The following is an 18,132-nucleotide window of genomic DNA, read 5'->3' as shown; positions in this document are numbered from 1 at the left end:
AACTGCCAACTCTTTGGTATGTAGCTGTAGCACTTAACCACTACGCCACCAGGGTTTCCAGTGCTCTTCATGTTCATTATAAATTGCTCACTGTGTGCATTATAATTCTGCATGCAAAATGAACTCATATTGATGGGAGGTTGTTTGGCCTGACTCTTACTTTTTGACTTTTAAAATCAATCTACAAAAGAATAGCTTATCAACATGCATTTATTGAGGGTTTACACAAAACCACACCTGCACACACATACCTGCTGACCTTTTGGTTAGCAGCCAATCTCTTTACCGCTGTGCCGCCAGAGCTCCAACACATACCTTAAAAATGTATAAAGAATCAAATTTTTAAAGACAGTACTACATATGTCTGGTTCTCAATGCATAATAAAAACCTGTATTTTGATCCAAAATACAGTTAAGTTACATGGGATACAATCACAGCTTTTATTTTTCGTTAGAGAATAGTTGGGAAATTCTATGTTGGTGTGGGTATTACATAGACATCTGCAGACGTATGAAGTGTATTTCACACATCTGAGAGCTTTCTCAGTCAGGATGCCCAATAACCAATAATCCTTGGGAAGCAGAGGGTTTTTATTTGAGAGCAGAAAGTAACAGATTAGGAGCTAAGAATAAGTTGCAAATTAATTGAGAAAATGTTTATGGAAATGCATTGGAAACTTTAAAGTTATATAAAAATGGGAACCGTCCAGAGACAAAAACTACCTTCAGTTAAGGCCTGTGTATTTGGTAACAGGGTAAAGGTTCAGATTTTTTCCACATGAATATTCAGTTTTCCCAACACCATTTGTGGAAAAAAAACTTCCCTTTTTCCCGTTTTGGTTTATTTGATGTCTTTGTCCAAAAAAAATTATACGACTGTGTTAGTCTCTTTCTGTTCTGTTGCTTTAATTTATTTGTCTAGCCTTAAGTCAGCACCACATTGTCTTTACCACTGTAGACTTTATAATAAGTCTTAAAGTCAGGTAGTATAAATCCTCCAATTTTGTTCTCCTTTTTCAAGATTGGACACCATAGGTCCTTTGTTTTTGCATTTAAATTATAGAATCAGCTTGTCCATTTCTACCCCAAAAAAAAGCCTGCTGGAATTTTGATTGGAATTGCATTATATATATAGATCAATTTGGGAAGAATTGGCATCTTAACAATATTGAGTCTCTTAATCCATGAGCATGGTATATCTAATTACCAAAAAAAAAAAAAAATCCCTTGCCATCGAGTTGATTCTGACTCATAGTGATCTTATAGGACAGAGTAGAACTGCCCCATAGGGTTACTAAAGGAGTGGCTAGCGGATTCAAACTGCCAACCTCTTAGTTAGGAGCCCGTAGCTCTTAACCACTGTGCCACCAGAGCTCCGTATCTAATTAAGTTAATCAATTAATCTCAGTAGTATTTTGTAGTTTCCAGTGTAATGATCTTGTTAATATCTCTAAAAATTTATTCCCAAGGATTTAATGTTACTTCTTGATACTATTATAAACGTAATTTTTAATATTCATTTTCCAGTTAATTGCTGTGAACACAGGAATTTATTAATTTTTGTATATTGATACTGTGCCAGTATTTAATATACCTTGCTAAACTCACCTGTTGTTCTAGGACCTTTCTTGTAGATTCCTGAGGATTTTCTGTCTTGATGATCATGATGCCTGTGAATAATGACACTTCTACTTCTTCCTTTCCAATCTGTGTGCCTTATGTTTATGCTTCCTGCTGTAATACCCTAGCTTGAACTTCCTATTATGACTTTGACTATAGTGTTAAAAACAGATACCCTTGCAGTGTTATTAATCAGTCTTTTACTGGTAACTTACAATGTTAGCTGTAGAGTTTTTGTCTGTGCCCTTTTTTTTTTTTATTAGGATGAGAAAGTTCTGTCCTGTTCTTACTTTGTTGAGAGTTTTTTACTAGGAGTGGATTTTGGATTTTGTCAGAAGCCTTTTGTGCAGCTAGTGCAGTGATCATGCGGTGTTTTTGTCTGTTAGTTGGTATGGTAAATTACCTTGATGAATTTTCAAATGTTAAACCGTTGTATTCCTGGCATAAACATCACTTAATCATGATGTATCCTTTGTATATATTACTAAGTACAGTTTACTAATATTTTGTTAAGTGTTTTTTAATCTATATTGACAGCATATTGGTCTATTATTTTCTTATTGAGTCTTTGTCTGGTTTTGATATCAGAAAAATAGTAGACTCATAAAATTATTTGGGAGGTGTTCCCTCCTCTCTTTCCAGAGTTTGTATGGGATTGTTGTTATTATTTCTTTCTTAAATGTTTGCTAGAATTCATCCGTGAAGCCATATGGGTGTGGAGTTTCTTGTGGTTTGAAGTTTTAAATTTATGAATTTAATGTTTTTGCTTGATCTAAGACTGTTTAATTTTTCTATTTCTTCTTGGGACAGTGTGGTAGTTTGCCAGTGAATTTATTGATTTTATCTAAGTTGTCAAATTTATTAGCATGAAGTTTTTTATAATATTGTCTTACAGTCCTGAGTTTCCATTACTCTTCAACCTGAAGGACTTCCTTTAGCTTTTCTTGTAGTGTTGGATTTTACTCAGACAGTCTCTTAGTTTTTTGTTTATCTAAGGAGGGAAAAATGTACTTGAAGGATATTTTCGTTGAATATAATTTTCAAGGTTGACAAGATTGTTTTTCTTCCAGTATTTTAAAAATGTTTTTCTGGCCTCTGTTATTTTGGTGAGAAGTTATCAGCTACTTGTATTATTGATCCCCTGTATGTATCTTTTTTTTTCTAGCTGCTTTGAAGCTTTTCTCTTTATCTTTGGTATTTATCAGTTTGACTGTGATGTGCCAGTGTGTGGTTTTCTTTGTATTTATCTTACTCAGGAGTTTATTGAATATGTAAATTTATGTCTTTCATCAGGTTGGAAAAAATTTTGGCCATAATTCCTTCAGATATTATTTCTGCCCCCTTCTCTGTCTCCTCTTCTGGAATTTTAATTGCACATATGTTAAACCTCTTGAAGTTGTCCCACAGGTCCACTGATGCTCGGTTTATTTTATTTTATTTTAGCCTCGTTCTGTCTGTTTTTAAGATTGAATAATTTCTACTGTTCTGTCATTAAGTTTACTGACTCTATTTGTCATCTCAGTCTGCACTTGTATCCATTCAGTTGATTTTTTTCACACTGTATTTTTCAGCTCTAAAATTAATTTTTTTTTTTTTTTTTACGGTTTTTAATTTCTCTTCTGAAATCTCGTATTGGTTAATCAATTACAAGTATATTTCCCTTTACATTCTTCAGGATATAATACCTGCATTAAAACCCTTTTCTGCTAATTTCAAAATGTGGATGATCTTCATTGATTTTGTTTCTTGTAGACATAGGTTAAATATTCCTTTTTCTTCCTTTGCATGGTAATTTTGGATTGTACACCGGACATTGTGAATGATATATTCTAGAGATTCTAGATTCTGTTTTGTTCCTCAAGGAGTATTGATTTTTTTTTTCTCCCCAAGAAATTAACTTGTCTGAACTCAAAGTCTAAACTGTCTTTCCTATGTTGGGCAGTAGCCAAAATCTGGGTGCCACGCTTTTAACCTTAACTGGGCTGTTTGGAGTCTGCTCTGCACATGCATGGCTCAGGAATCAACCCAAGATTTGGCCAGAATTTATACACAGAATTTGTGGCTCCCTGTCTTTGCTCTCTCCTCTCTTGGATTTCTCCCTTTCACTTTCCAACTGCTGTGGTCCCCTCAAGCTCTGTTCTCTTCAAGCCAGTGAGACCACCAGTTTCTGTTCTTGCTTTAGCCACCCAGTGCAACTCCAACTATATAAAAACAGGAAAGTCACCCATGTGGTTTCCTTCTTCCAAACATTGACTCCCCCATTCCCTACTCTTTACTCACCAGTTTGTGCCTAGCTTTGGTTGTTCTCCAGTATTTTCAAGTAGTTTGTTTAATATCTTGTCCAAAGTTTATAGTTGTTATCTACAGCAGGGTTGTTCCGGTAGGAGCTACTTAGCCATTACCAAAAATGGAACCCTTGGTTTTTTTTTCCTTTGATTTCCATATTTATTTTAACCCCTCCAACATTATTTCACAGATTATGGAATTTTCTGAATGATTAGAGTTGTTATTTGATTCCTTCATCTTGCAGATGATAAAACTGAGGCCTAAGTTTTTTTCCTGGCCCACATTTACCACAGTCAGGTATGGTTAGGGTCAGGATTACCTAGCTCTCTCTATGTAAAAAGAAAGGCTTCTCTGATTATCTGATGTTTCTTTATGTTTAGATTCAGATTATACAGTCTCAACCAGACTACTACTACATGAGTTATGGTGTATCCTTCTCAAGGGTTGCTATGAGTCAGAATCGACTCAATGGCAACATTTTTGTTTTGTTTTTTAATCTTTATAGGAGCCGACTGTCACGTTTTTCTCCCGTGAAGTGGGTGGTGGGTTCAAACTGCTGACCTCTTGGTTAGCAGCCAAGCACTTGACCACTGTACTTCCAGGGCTCCTACATTTACTTCTTAGGGAAGGCCAATAGGAGTATATTTGTGCTTTACTCTCCACCCCCTACCACACTGTTCCTTTCTCTGCTTGAATGGAATGTCTTTTTTTTTTTTTTAATGTTTTTCATGACTGGGGGTGATAATAAAAAATCCGTTTATGAGACCTATTTGGAGGTGACAGGACTCACACTGGCCATGTGGACTCCATTTTTATCAAGCCAGATTTTAGGGAACCTATTTTCTTAAGGAAAAATCAGGACACATGATGTGATTTGTTAATTCAACATCTCCAATCCTATAAAGACTTAAAAATGAAGCCAGGTTTAATTATAAATTTAGCAAGTCACCTTTTTTGAAAAGAAGAGAATTACATGAAAGTGGAACATGCTTTCATGAGCAGTGTGACAGCAGACTGCCTCAAGAATCCGTCTGTTCTGCTGTGTGTCCACTGGGCTCTTAACCAGTCGTGAGGTAATAATGCTTTCTTTTGACTTAAAGTAATAAAACTATTATTTTGTTTTAAACCAGACACCTTGCTGTTGAGTCGATTCTGACTCATAGCAATCCTATAGGACAGAGTAGAACTGCCCCATAAGGTTTCCAAGGCTGTAATCTTTATGGAAGCAGATTGCCACATCTTTCTCCTGTGGAGCGGCTGGTGGGTTTGAGCCCCAACCTTTCAGTTAGCAGCCAGGCACTTAACCACTGCACCACTGGAGCACCTTCATTTTGTTATAGTAAACAAAAAAAAAAAACCACCGATTGTGCCACCCAGGAACTCCTAGGTGTTTGTTGTAGTACCCGTTACCATCGAGTCAGTTCTGACTCAATGACCCTATAGGACAGAGTAGAACTACTTCATAGAGTTTCCGAGGAGTGGCTGGTGGATTTGAACTGCCGACCTTTTGATTAGTAGCTGTAATTCTTAACCACTGCACCACCACCAGAAATGAGTTGATAAAACCAAAACCAAACCCATTGCCGTCAAGTCGATTCCGACTCATAGTGACCCTATAAGACAGAGTAGAACTGCCCCATAGGGTTTCCAAGGAGCAGCTGGTGGATTCGAACTGCCAACCTTTTGATTAGCAGCCGAGCTCTTAACCACTGAGCCACCAGGGCTCTGTTTGTTGTAGTAGCTCTAACAAAATAGAGGCCAGGACTTTCTTTCAAAATATATTTTTAAGCACTAAGAGGAGCTTAGATTTGTATATATCTACACTAAAACACCTATAGGGTTGCTATGAGTCGGAATCGACTCGACAGGAATGGGTTAGGTTAGGGGTTATACTCAAGCACAATTTAGAACCTTCCTCTGAATAAACTTGTCATGGGTGAAACTTTTAGGCTTGGGTCCATAATAAGGTCTTTAACTTTGACACTCAGGCAGTAGTTGCCAGTGTTGTCGATTGCTAGTTACGTGTTAATAGAATTAAGAGTATTAAAATATTTTTGTAGGCTAGTCTTCCTGTTACTCTTAACACCTTTATGTTGTTCCTCTTTTCATATTTCAGCTTTACAACTACCAGCACAGTAGGAAAGAGAAACCTGAGTCCCAGTCCAGAAGAATCTGGCTTGGAGGACAGAGTGTCAGGGGAGATTTCTGACGCTGAACTTGAGAAGACAGATTCCTGTGCAGAAACCCTCTCAGAGGGAAGGAAAAAGGCCAAGAAATTAAAAAGAATGAAGAAAGAGCTTTCTCCAGCAGGTCAGCATTGGAGCTTACTAAAGTTCTGGAGTTGCATATTCTTTAAATGCTCTAGAAACTCATATTTGGGGGAGAAATTATAACAAGGCATCAGTTGGTGGTAGTCGTCCACAGGACCAGATGTTTTTAGGATCTATTAACTGGAGCATATAAAGTTCGGCATGGAATCCCCAAGAGGCCCTGCTCTGGTAGAGTAAGGCCAGTAGGGAATGCCTCGTTAAAGATGGTTAGTCCATGTCCTGTCTTCTGTCTTATCTTTTCCACGGTAGAGGTTTTACTAATATGTTTAAATAGCCTTAATCTTAAAAATGTGAATTTAAGTTTGCAAAGGTCTACTCCTACACATGTTATTTTCAGGAGCAGAGTTTTCACTGTGTTCCTAGCAAAACCCCAGGCAACCCGGATTTCCCTCATAAGTAGAATTACATAAGGACCAAAGGACACAGGAAGTTAACATGTGTTGAGGGCCCACTGTGTGCCAGCCACTGGAGTGGGAGCCTTTCTTTATTTCATTTAATTTTCACAGTAGCCCTAAGGCAGGGAATCATTGATGTTAGTTGCTGCCAAGTCTACTCCAACTCCTGGCAACCTTATATATGAAAGAACAAAATGTCACCCAGTCCTACACCATCTTCATGATCTTAGATATGTTTAAGCCCATCGTTAAAGCTAGCGTGTCAGTCCATCTCACTGAGGGTTTCCCTCATTTTCGCTGACCCACCGCTTCACCAAACATGCTCTTCTCTAGCGATTGGTCTTTCCTAATGACACTTCCAAAGTTAGCAAGATGAAGTCTCGTCATCCTCGCTTCTAAGGAGCATTCTGGTTTAGGGGAGTTAATAATGTGGGTGCATGGCCTCAGAGCAGTTAAGAAGCACGTGCAGGTGCATGTAGCTAATAAGAAGCAGAGCTGAGAGGTGAACCCAGGCCTCTCTGAAACCAAATCCCACATCCTCTTCGTTACCCGGACATGCAGTGAAGGGTAAGCACATGACCTAGTCAGCCCTTCATGCACACACCCTGCGCAGGGCCTGAGCGCGAGGTGAGGAAGGCGCCTGTCCGTAAACATCTGTGAAAGGCCCATTCTCTGCTGCTGATGGAGAACTGACCATAACTTGATCAGGTGGCAATAAAGATGACAGCGATTATAGCTGCTGCTTACTGAGTGCTTGCTAAATATCCAGCAGAGCACTTAATGCTTAGAGACATGCTTTCATTTAAATCTTTGAAAAAGCCCTCATTGTCCATTTTACAGGTTAAGAAAACAAAGGCCTAAAGGGGTTACATGACTTGCCTAAGATTACAGGGCCCCTAAGTCTGTCCAACAAGAAAGTGGTTATTTTTAATCATGGATACATATTGTCTACTCAGGATAAGAACAACACTGACCTAGACAAGACTGTTATTCTCCTTAATCTCACATCTTGACTGTTGGCTCAGTTAGCAGAACTAAGGAACAAATCAAAGTAAGCAGTGGTACTTGATTCACACCCAAGCTAAGAATTCATTGTGTCTTCATTAATTCCCTTTTTGTATGTGGGCCCTTCTGGCTGTAGGGAGCTTTCTGAATTTCGTTGATATTAATGAAACCAAAGAAGCAGCAAAAATGTTGTATGTGTTTTTGATACATTATTAAACAACAACAACAAAAAAATCCCACCGCCATTGAGTTGGTTCCGACTCACATCTTTCTCCTCGAACTGCTGACCTTTCAGTTAGCAGCTGAGCTCTTTAACCACTGCAACCCCAGGGCTCCTTTGATATATTATGCTGAAGCTTAATTTTAACAGAAACTTAAACTCTTGTTTGAAGCCTTGGTTGTATATCTTAGCTGCTTCCTTGAATCTAAGTCTCTCCCTTTACTTGCCCTCCTCCCCTTCCCCTAAATTAAGTGGAGAAATTGTTGATCTGTGGTATACTTAGTCTTCATTTTTGATACCTTGTTAACACGGCCGCATTATACATGCTCAACAAACATTAAATATTAGATGTTAGCATGACTTTTAGAGATCAAGCTAAGCATGATTTGGGGGGAAAGGGAGAAATAGGGATTCCCTTCTTGTATACCCTTCCTTTGTATTTCATTCTTTTTTGAGTTTTGCAGTTTATTACTTATCAGGGACAAGCTTTTAGCTTTGGTTTTTTTTTTTTCCTTCTGTGTCAGTGTAATCTTAAATATATTAAAATTAAATGCCTAGCAATAAAAAAAAAAAGTTTGCCATCAAGTCGATTCCAACTCATAGCAACCATATAGGACAGAGTAGAACTGTCCCACAGGGTTTCTAAGGCTGTAACCTTTATGGAAGCAGACGGCCACATCTTTCTCCTGAGGAGTGGCTGATGGATTTGAACTGCTGACTTTTTGGTTAGCAGCAGAGAGTTTAACCACTGTGCCACCAGGGCCCCTTAAATACCAGTCATAGATGGAAGGTAATAGATTCCGTTAACCCGGTTTGTTTTAAGCATTTAATCCTATTAGTATCAGCAGAATGTAGGTCAAGGTATCAATATCAGGTGCTGAACACGTGGAATCAACCAATTTAGATTGCCCAGGTACTCTAAAAGGTACCAAGTTCAAACCCTGTGAAGGGTACTCAGTGTACCAGGAACTGTGAGGGTGTACCCAGTGTTCCCAGGAACTGTATTAAAGTGTTTGGTGCAGTATGGGAGAGTCCATCTTATGGAAAAGGTTCTAAGACGCTGGATCTGAGTACAAAGAGTGCATTGATAGGTCCAGTTCTCTAAGGCTGGGTGCCTGGCATGGTCAGTGAGGGCCTAAAAGACAAAGACAACACCCTACCTGGGAGACTTCCCTGTGTTTCCAAGGAGGAAGTAGCAAAAACTCCAAAAAAAAAAAAAAAAATTCATTGCTGTCAAGTTGATTCCAACTCACGGCAACCCTGTGTGTTACAGAGTAGAACTGCTCCATGAGGTGTTCCTGGCTGCAGTCTTTAGAGAATCAGATCACCAGGCCTTTCTTCCATGGCGCCACTGGGTGGGTTCAGACCACCAAACTTTTGGTTAGTAGTCGAGCACAAACCATTTGCTCCACCCATAGACCTAGGGAAAACGAGGCCCATGGAATATCATGGATTGTAGCAATCCTGGGACAATGGTGCTTAATACATCCCACATAAAACAGTGTCATTTTTTTTTGGTTATGTATTTTGTTATCTAAGTTATGCTGAGTTAAGGACTAGATCCTTTCCCAGATAACAAAATGACCTAAATAAACAGCAAAGGAAAGTACTGTTTATTGAGTTTATACTATATACCCGACATTGTACTAGGAACCTGTTCTATTGTCTTTTCCAGTTGTCATCTATTCCAACTCAGGCAAACCATGTCAGCTCCATAGTATTTCTAATGGCTGATTTTTTGGTCTTGTCTAACCTTTATAAAAAAAACCCAGTCAGGCCTTTGTCCCTCCCCGGCCATCTTGGTGGCTGCTGTTGTTTGGGGGCCGTCCCACACTTAAAGCAGGAAGATAATGGCTACAAAGAAGACAAAATCAAGTTGCTGGAGTCAATCAACTCTAGGCTCTAAATTGTTATGAAAAGTGAAAAATACATGCTGGGTACAGGCAGACTCTGAAGATGATGAGGCAAGGCAAAGACAAACTGGGCATCTTCGTCAGCAACTGCCCCGCCTTGTGGAAATCCAAAATAGAGTACTCCGCCATGTTGGCCAAAACATTACTACAGTGGTGGTGACATTGAACTGGTCACAGCGTGTGGAGAATGCTACAGAGTATGCACACTGGCTGTCGTTGATCCTGGTGATTCCCACGTCATTACAAGTATGCCAGAACAGACTGGTGAAAAATAAATCATGTAGCTTTTTTCTTTAATGAAACTGGCCAGAGCTTGTTTAAAAAAAGAAAAAAAAAAAAAAAGAAGTCAGGTGTAGATATCATTATTTCTACTTCATAGAGAGGAAACTGAGACTCAAAAGAGGTAGGCAGCAAAGTATATGGCTGGTGTGGGGCAGGGGGCTGTCTGACCCCAAAGGTCATCCATTGCACCACTCTGCCCTTGTGCGAAATGCATCCAGACTTTAGAGGAAGCAGAGCATTCTTTAGGAGGTGAATATTTTGTGCAGCTTTTGTAGAGCAGAAACAAATACCAGCCTGGACTTTCAGAAACTTAAAGTCACGTGATAAAAATCCAAGCAGCTGCTTCTCTCTGGGGCTTCTGTTTATTTTATGTACATGTTATATACTCAGTAAATATTTTTATTCAGTGTTGTTTCTTTCCTGTTTTTAGGAGGCAATTGCATGGTCTGTAAGTCCCCTCTTTTTATATTAATTACAATCAGTGTTGTTTCATAATGCTATCTGCTTTTTCTCTGAGGAATTCAGTGTACAGTTCTCAGTTGCTCCATAAAGGAAAACAGTTCCACAAGCCATTTTGTGCTTGAATATACTCACTCTAGAAAATGTCAGTTTCCCAGACCATGTATAATGGACGAGTCTCCACAGCACACTCATTCTTGCTGAGTATGGTGAATAGTGTTTTGGAGGCCTGGAGAAATCCCAGCCTCGGCCTCATCCTCTGCCTTTGCCAGGAAATCACAGGGCCAGTAGGGAGTGGCCTGATGCTGACCAGGCTGACCATCCTCACAGTACCACTTGGACAGTTCACTGGCCGGATTGCCCATCAGCACCCCTGTTAGAAGCGTTTACCATGGAGTGCCAGAGGAAGGTCTATTGACCATTCGTGGTTATTTTTTGTCATGTAAATAGAGAAGCTGTTCTAAGTCTTTCCCCCCTTACGTTTAAAACACATCAGACCTTTAAATGTTTGCCAAGAACCATGAGTTTTATTGGCATCTTGAATAATCTGCTGAACTTTTCAATCTTAAACCCTTGGGGGTCACAGTATAAAAATCTGGAATCTACTTAGAGCAGCAGTCTCCTGGTGCAATTACAGGTTTCATTAGAGTCCAAACAAGATCTACAGTTGCTCCTCTCGGCCACCCGGGAGACCGGGCTAAGGAAGCCCAGCCGCCTCCCGAGGAGCCTTTTACTGGCTGTATTCGGGGCTTAACGTGGCAAATGACATGTGTGCAGTGCTTGCCAGGCGCATGCTAAAATGCGTATTTGTGCCTCCCCTGTTCTCCTGGCAACTCTCCAGGACCTCCCACAGACCCTCTAGGGGGAGATCGGCCTTCTTTTTTTTTTTGGTGAAAATACACACAGCAGAACATACACCCATTCATCAGTTTCTACATGTCCAATTCAATAACATTGATTACATTCTTCACGTCATGCCACCGCTCACACTGTCTCTGTCCACATTGTTTCACCACCATTGACTTAGACTCGCTACCCCCTAAACTTCTCGTCTGTGCTTTAGAATCACCGTTGACAATATGACCTTATATAGATAACTCTGTAAAAGAGCACAGTGCTCACATTGAACATTCTTTACTTATTTTGCTAAACAGTTGTTTACTTCAAAGATGACTTCAGGGGATATTTCGGTTCATGGTTTGAAGATTTGAGTTCTGTCTCTTTCTTTGGGGAACCTGCCCCACTACCATGCCCTTTTGAGCTCTTAGAGTTAAAAGCTTTTGTATGGTACCCAAAAGGGTCTCACTTTATTCTGAATGCCACTTTGTAGAAAATGATATGACAGCAAATTTTAGTTTGCTGTATAGTTTTTTAATTTTGTTTGGATTCACCTGGGGGGAAGAGACAGCTATCTCTTCAGGTTTCTCCCTTTCTACTCTAGTTAGTTGAAAGAGTAAGTAGAACCAATCACTTCTTGTGTTTATTTCTTCAAAGGGTGGATTTTTTAAAAATTTATTTTGTTAATAAAAATAACATGTTCACTATGAAAATTTATAAAATGGAGGAAAATATAAGGAAAATTCCCATAATCCTAACACTTAATACTCTTGCCTGCTAACCAAAAGGTCAGCAGTTTGAATCTACAAGCCACTTCTTGCAGCTGGTCCTTTCTCTGTCTACAGCGATCCCTTTCTAGAAGGAACATTGACAGTGACCTCCCCTCCCCACTGTCTGGGTCTCCTTTCCATGTCTCCTAGCGTTCTGGTTCCTCCATGCACATTGCTTGCTCGGCAGCTGCATATGTTAGGCAGTGAAAACTACCCTCTCCTTGTCTGTGGGCTGTTAGCTTTCCTCGGAACCAACTGTGTTCACAGCCAAGCCACCTTATTGGTAAGGGGAGGACCTGACCTTCATAGAACACTTTCTGCACCAGCAGCTTTGCTGTATCCCAGAAATCCTGTGAGGTACAAAGGAGTATTAGGTCCATTTTACAGATGAGGGAATGAGACTTGTTCAAAGTCATCCAGCTAGCAAAATAGTCAAGCCAGGCTCTCCTTACTCTAGAGTTTTTGCTTGTTCCAGTATTTCTCACTAGCTCTTCGTGGAGTCACTTGCGCTCTAAAATGATGGTGTGCCATCCTCATGTCCCCTCCTCTCCTCTCCCCCAACCCACACTAACGTTGTTGTTAGTTGCCCCCAGGTCAGTTCCAACTCATGGCGACCCCATGTGTGCAGAATAGAACTGCTTCATGGAGTTTTCAAGGCTATGACCTTTCAGAAACAGATTGCCAGACCTGTCTTCCAAGGTGCCTCTGGTTGGGTTCCAACCGCCAACCTTTCAGCTAGTAGTCAAGCACTTAACCATTTGCACCACCCAGGGATTCCACCCTCCATTAATGGTAGTAAAATGCGATTGCTTTTAACAATTTATCTTTTTTCCTCCTCAGCTGGTTTTAGTGTATCTCATTCTCCATAGTTGGTGTTGTAGTTTTTACCTTTAGAATGACTAATATACTACTATAACATTTTTTTGATATGTGAACTGTAAAAATGTCCTTGTTGGTGCTTATTTTTCTCCCAGCGATTTGGTATTGTATTAATGAATGTATGATCGAGAAGGGCGGGCTGGTTGTATGTTATCCTGGTCCATCTGAAGTATTTAGTTGTTGTGGCTTTGTTCTGTTGTCTGTCATCTTTACTCCTTTTGTAACTAGATCATGTGAGTCTTTTCCACATGGATCACCTCCTGCCCGTCTTCACTGGGGTCTTTACTGAGAGACTCAAGACAACATAATGTTCACAGTGGTGAGGTGAGACTCAGGGCAGAAAACTTCAAACTACCCCCTCCTGGCCTTCTCACCCTAACTTTCTGGGTTTTGTCACAATAAATGACCAGTTGCCTTCGAATCAAAGCTGACTCGTGGTAACCCCATAAGTGACCAGAATAGGAACTCTTAGTTCAGCTGTATTCTGTTCAGGTTATCCCACACATTTAGATGCACTTCTCTTTGGGCAACCCTGCTATTGACAACAGCCACTCTCAGCTGAGCGATGCCCTCATTTGTGGGGCCCTCCGTCCCCTCCGTTTTCAAAAGTTTCTCTCCATTTTAGGTATCATTAGAGACGTCTCTCCCTTTTTGAAATCTTGGCGTGTTAGCAGCTGGGGGAGAGGCTTTGCGGTCTTCCCTGCAAGCCCTGCTGTCTGGCTTAAATAACGCACAACACGCTCATGCAGTGAACTCCTGGTCTGCAGCCCTTTCCCTTACAGACTCTCTCCTTGACTGCGCTAACATCGGTGATCCAGGCCCCAGCCCGGACTGCTGCTGCAGAGAGTGGCTTGAATGAAAAACAAGGGCTTTTGACCTTGGGGTGAAGCTGTTTTTACATGAAGAGATCCCTTTAGTCCAAGAAGATGATCTGAGCAAGGCTTGCTCAAGTTGGAAAAAGCCACAAGCTTCTTTTGCCCTTTTGGGATGTCAGAGCTCACACTGGTCAGCTTGCCTCCACTCTGCAGGCACCAGACCCTGAGATTTCTCATCCCAGCCCTGGGGACACGACAACCCAGAGAAATCCAGTTTTCAGGGACTTTGGCAGGGATCCTGCTGCTGTGGAGAGATTCAAAACTCATCTCAGCCACTCACTAAACCTAACCATTGCCGTTGAGTCCATGCAGACTCATGGCGCCTCCATGTGTGTCGGTAGAACTGTGCTCCATAGGGTTCTCAACAGCCAATTTTTCGGCAGTATATCTCCAGACCTCTCTTCCAAGACGCCTCTGGGTGGACTTGAACCTCCAATCTTTGATTTAGCAGCTGAGCGCATTAACTGTTTGTACCACCCTGGGACTCCAGCCATTCCCAGCTGTGTGATACTGGTCACATTACTAGCCTCTGAATCTGTTCTTGGATCTATAAAAGGGGGTTAATAATACCACCTTGTCGAGCTGTTATGAGGATTAAATAAATTAAGGTCCCATCACTGGCTGGTAAAAAATACAATGTGCCTGCTCAATGAGAGATCCTGGTACCATCCACATTTTAAGTGGCACAGTGGTTAAAGCACTTGACTGCTAACTGAAAGGTCAGCAGTTCGAACCCACGAGCTGCTCCATGGGAGAAAGATGTGGGAGTCTGCTTCCATAAAGATTTACAGCTTTGGAAACTGCATGGGGCAGTACTACTCTGTCCTCTTAGGGCACTATGACTTGGAATTGACTCAACAGCAATGAGTAGAATAAATAAATAGGGGCACCCAAAGCTCTGGGGAGGAGGGACTTCGTTAATCTTCCCTGTGGTGTTTCTGTAGTTTTGCCTTTGCCTGCTGGGCACTGCTCTCCATCAATAAGACCTGCTTGTGGACCTTGTGTAGTCGTGGCCATGCCCATGGGCCCTGCCTGCCCAGTAGGAGGTCGGCTTAGGGCACTCTGCCCTGGCTGAGCCCACCATGTTCTCCAGGTGTTGCTCTCCCATTGTTCATGCTGTTTTTTCCTCTCCCACCAGGAAGCATCTCGGGCAGCTCAGCCAAGCTCTTTGAAGTCCCTGATACGTGGTAACCAAGACCCGAGTGAGACAAATTGCTGGTGCTGTCCCCGAGAAAGACCCAGCTGACAGTTTGGAAGCCATACTGTATTTAATTTAATAAAATGTGGTGTAGAAGGGGTTGGAACGTTGGTGTAGAACGTGTCCTGACTGAAAAACCAGCTTTTATTTTTGTGGTTGTGTTTCATTTTTTTTTTTTCTTATCTCTCTTTTTGTTTTTAATTTAAACTGTCTGGTAAACACCCATCACAGTTGTAGGCTGTCGTGAATGTGGACGTTATTAACCAGTCGATCATTTGTTGCTCACGTGAAACCTTTGCTGCCGTGAATTAGCGCATCTAAGAAGCCCCCTGAGAGGAATGTTGGCTGTGAACTGTGCTAGGAGCGCTGACGGCCCCGGGTGCCATGATCAGGAATCTCGGTTGAACTCTTCCCTGCCTGGAGAGGTTCTCCTCCGTATTTTTGTGCTCAGATTGCTGGGCACTCGCAGCGCATGCCTGCAGTCTCCTGGCTGAGATCTCTCTCCCATCTCCCTGCTACCCACCGTAGCAGCCTGAACATAGTAAGCGCTCAAGCTTGTTTTTCCAGTAGGAAAATGTCTATCCATGTCAACCCATAAAGGACCCTAACATATGCCTTCACCGCTGGGGCGTATTTATTTTAGAGTTATTTTTCCTAAGGTACGTGTTTCTCATAGAGGGTGTAAGTGAAGCAGCTCATTTCTGTTTTTACGTATGGTGCCGTGTTCACTTTCCCAGTGTCTTAGCCTGGTTGTGTTCTTCTTTTCTGGTTGGTTTGGGTGTGGCAGGCCGAGGGTAAAGTACCATGTGTGGGTGCGTGTGTGTGTGTGTGTATGCAATCACAACAGATCTGCAACAGCTACCAGCCCTTCTCTGCAACAAGAGGTAACAACAGCAGCAAGATGTCGTGGATCTACTTCAGGAGATCTGCTTCAGATAGATCATTGTTAGATGCTTAACTTTTGTATCATGGAAATAAAAATGAAAAAAGTGTATTTCCAAATGATGAAAATTAAAAAAGTTTTCATAGGACTTTGGCTTTTTTCTTTCTTTTTTTATAAAGCAAAAGACCGATTCAGTCTCTACGTCGATATATTTCTCTTTAAAGATCACCCCTAAAAAGATCTGGGAAGTCACCGTGCCTGGTGTTCACTGATGTTTTTTTCATCTCCAACCCCTCTTGGCACCTTCATGGGCCAGATACCCCAGTGTCAGAGTTAAGCCCCAGTGATAAATGGCAGTGTAGGAGGAGATGCATCTTTTCGATTGGTAGTTGACATCTGGAATCTGAGCTCTAAACAACTCGGATCAGAATTCCGTGGTGTTATGCGTATGCAGGTCTGTAAGACACTTCCCCAGTCAAGAACCTTTTAGTACTTGCCATCCTATTCCCAGCCCCTTCCCTTCCCAAGAGTTTTGTAGCCACAAAGTTAGAAACCTACACTTAGCTGGAAAGAGCTCCCACCCCTTCTAAATCTGTCATTCCTCACAGCTCAGTGGGAACCTGGTAAGGTAGGATGAAGACAAGCAATAAAGGAAGATATGAACAGGAGTGTGCCTAAAGAGGGCCTGCTAGACTCTGCTAAGTCACTAAAATGTACAGGTAGAAACAGGTAGTACCTGACATTTCTTTTTAGCTTAATGAAAAAGAGGGAGGGCAGCTGGACTGTGATTGGCATGCATACAAAAAGTACACATGGCCTGATGGGTGCACCTTGTGTGTAGCTGCAGAGCATGTGGCCAGACAACAAACCTTTCGACTGGGAGAGAGATGGGGGCCTCGTGCCTGAAGATAAGGAGTTCCATTGCATCCAAAGCCCACTCAGCTACGTATTCAGTGCTCCCTGCTTGAAAAGGTTTACACACAGATTGCGCCCTTGTCACTACTGGTCTAGAGAGAGACTTAGGGGAGAAGTGAGTTCTGGAAAGGGCGTGTGCTCCAGATGCTTGTGGAACTGTGCTTGCATCCCAGCTCTAGCTGTGTGAGTGAGGTCCATCTGTGCTATTGCATGTATCAGCAGTTGCTTTCTTTTTAATCCTGAGTATGCCTATACTGCAGTTTGTTTATCCGTTCTCCAGTTGATGGACACTTGGACTGTTTCCAGTCTGGGGCTATTAAGAATAAAGCTGCCGTGAACGTTCTTGTACGTGTCTTTATGAGAATGTACACTTTCATTCTTTGGGTGGATACCAAGGAGTGGAATTGCTGGGTCATAGGATATCCACTGCAGTCAAGTCAATTCCAATTCAGAGCAATCCCATAGGACAGAGTAGAACTACCCCATAGGGCTTCCAAGGCTTTAAAGCTTTACAGAAGCAGACTGCCACAACCTCCTCCTGCAGTCATAAGACAGGTGTATGTTTATAAGAAACTGCCAGATCTTTTTCCAAAGAGTCATATCACTTATGCTCTCACCAACAATGTATTAGAGTTCCATTAGCTCCCTTCCTTGGCAAATTTAGTGTTGCCAGGTCTTAATTTAGCCACCCGGATGGGTGCATAGCTTATCTCATTACAGTTTTAATTTGCATGTTCCCAAGGAATAATGTTGACATGTTTATTGACCGTGTGTGTGTCTTCCTTCCTGAAGTACCTATTCTGTTCTCTTGCCCATATTTTATTGAAATGTCTTCCTGTTAATAAGTTGTAGTTGTTGTTAGGTACTATCCAGTCAGTTCCGACTCATAGCAACCCTAGGTACAACAGAACGACAACCGAAAAATTTATAAGGGTAGTTCATTACATATCCTGCACCATCGGTGATGTGTCAGATAGGTGCTTCGCAAATATTTTCTCCCAGCCTATGTCTTGGCTTGTTCATTTTCTTAACAGTATCCTTTATGGGGGAGAAGTTTATAATTTTGATGAAGTTTATTTTATCAGGTTTTTTTTTCCTGTATTGTTGCTTTCTATGTCCTGTCTGAGAAATCCCCAGTTGTAAACATATTTTTCCATGTTTTATCCTAGAAGCTTTATACTTCTATGTTTAAGTCTGTGATCCATCTTGAATTAATACGTTTGTGCATATGTGAGATAGGGATCGAGAATCCTTTATTCCATATG

At 41.3% G+C, this 18,132-nt stretch overlaps 1 protein-coding gene and 1 pseudogene across 2 annotated transcripts in view; both read left to right on the top strand.

The window, feature by feature from the left end:
- The window catches only part of PARN (poly(A)-specific ribonuclease), a 175,387-nt gene extending 159,294 nt beyond the window's left edge, over positions 1–16,093 (top strand). For both annotated transcript variants that reach the window (XM_049903178.1, XM_049903174.1), the window contains exons 23-24: positions 6,023–6,216; positions 15,010–16,093. In XM_049903178.1, coding sequence (XP_049759135.1) covers positions 6,023–6,216; positions 15,010–15,062 — 247 coding nt within the window. In that variant the 3' untranslated portion in view covers positions 15,063–16,093. The remainder of the gene's footprint in view (positions 1–6,022; positions 6,217–15,009) is intronic.
- LOC126086669 (60S ribosomal protein L30-like) lies at positions 6,223–15,000 on the top strand (annotated as a pseudogene).
- Positions 16,094–18,132: the final 2,039 nt, after the last annotated feature.

This window comes from Elephas maximus, chromosome 12, assembly GCF_024166365.1.
Source record: "Elephas maximus indicus isolate mEleMax1 chromosome 12, mEleMax1 primary haplotype, whole genome shotgun sequence".
NCBI lineage: Eukaryota > Metazoa > Chordata > Mammalia > Proboscidea > Elephantidae > Elephas > Elephas maximus.
This window is presented reverse-complemented; position numbering and strand designations above follow the sequence as displayed.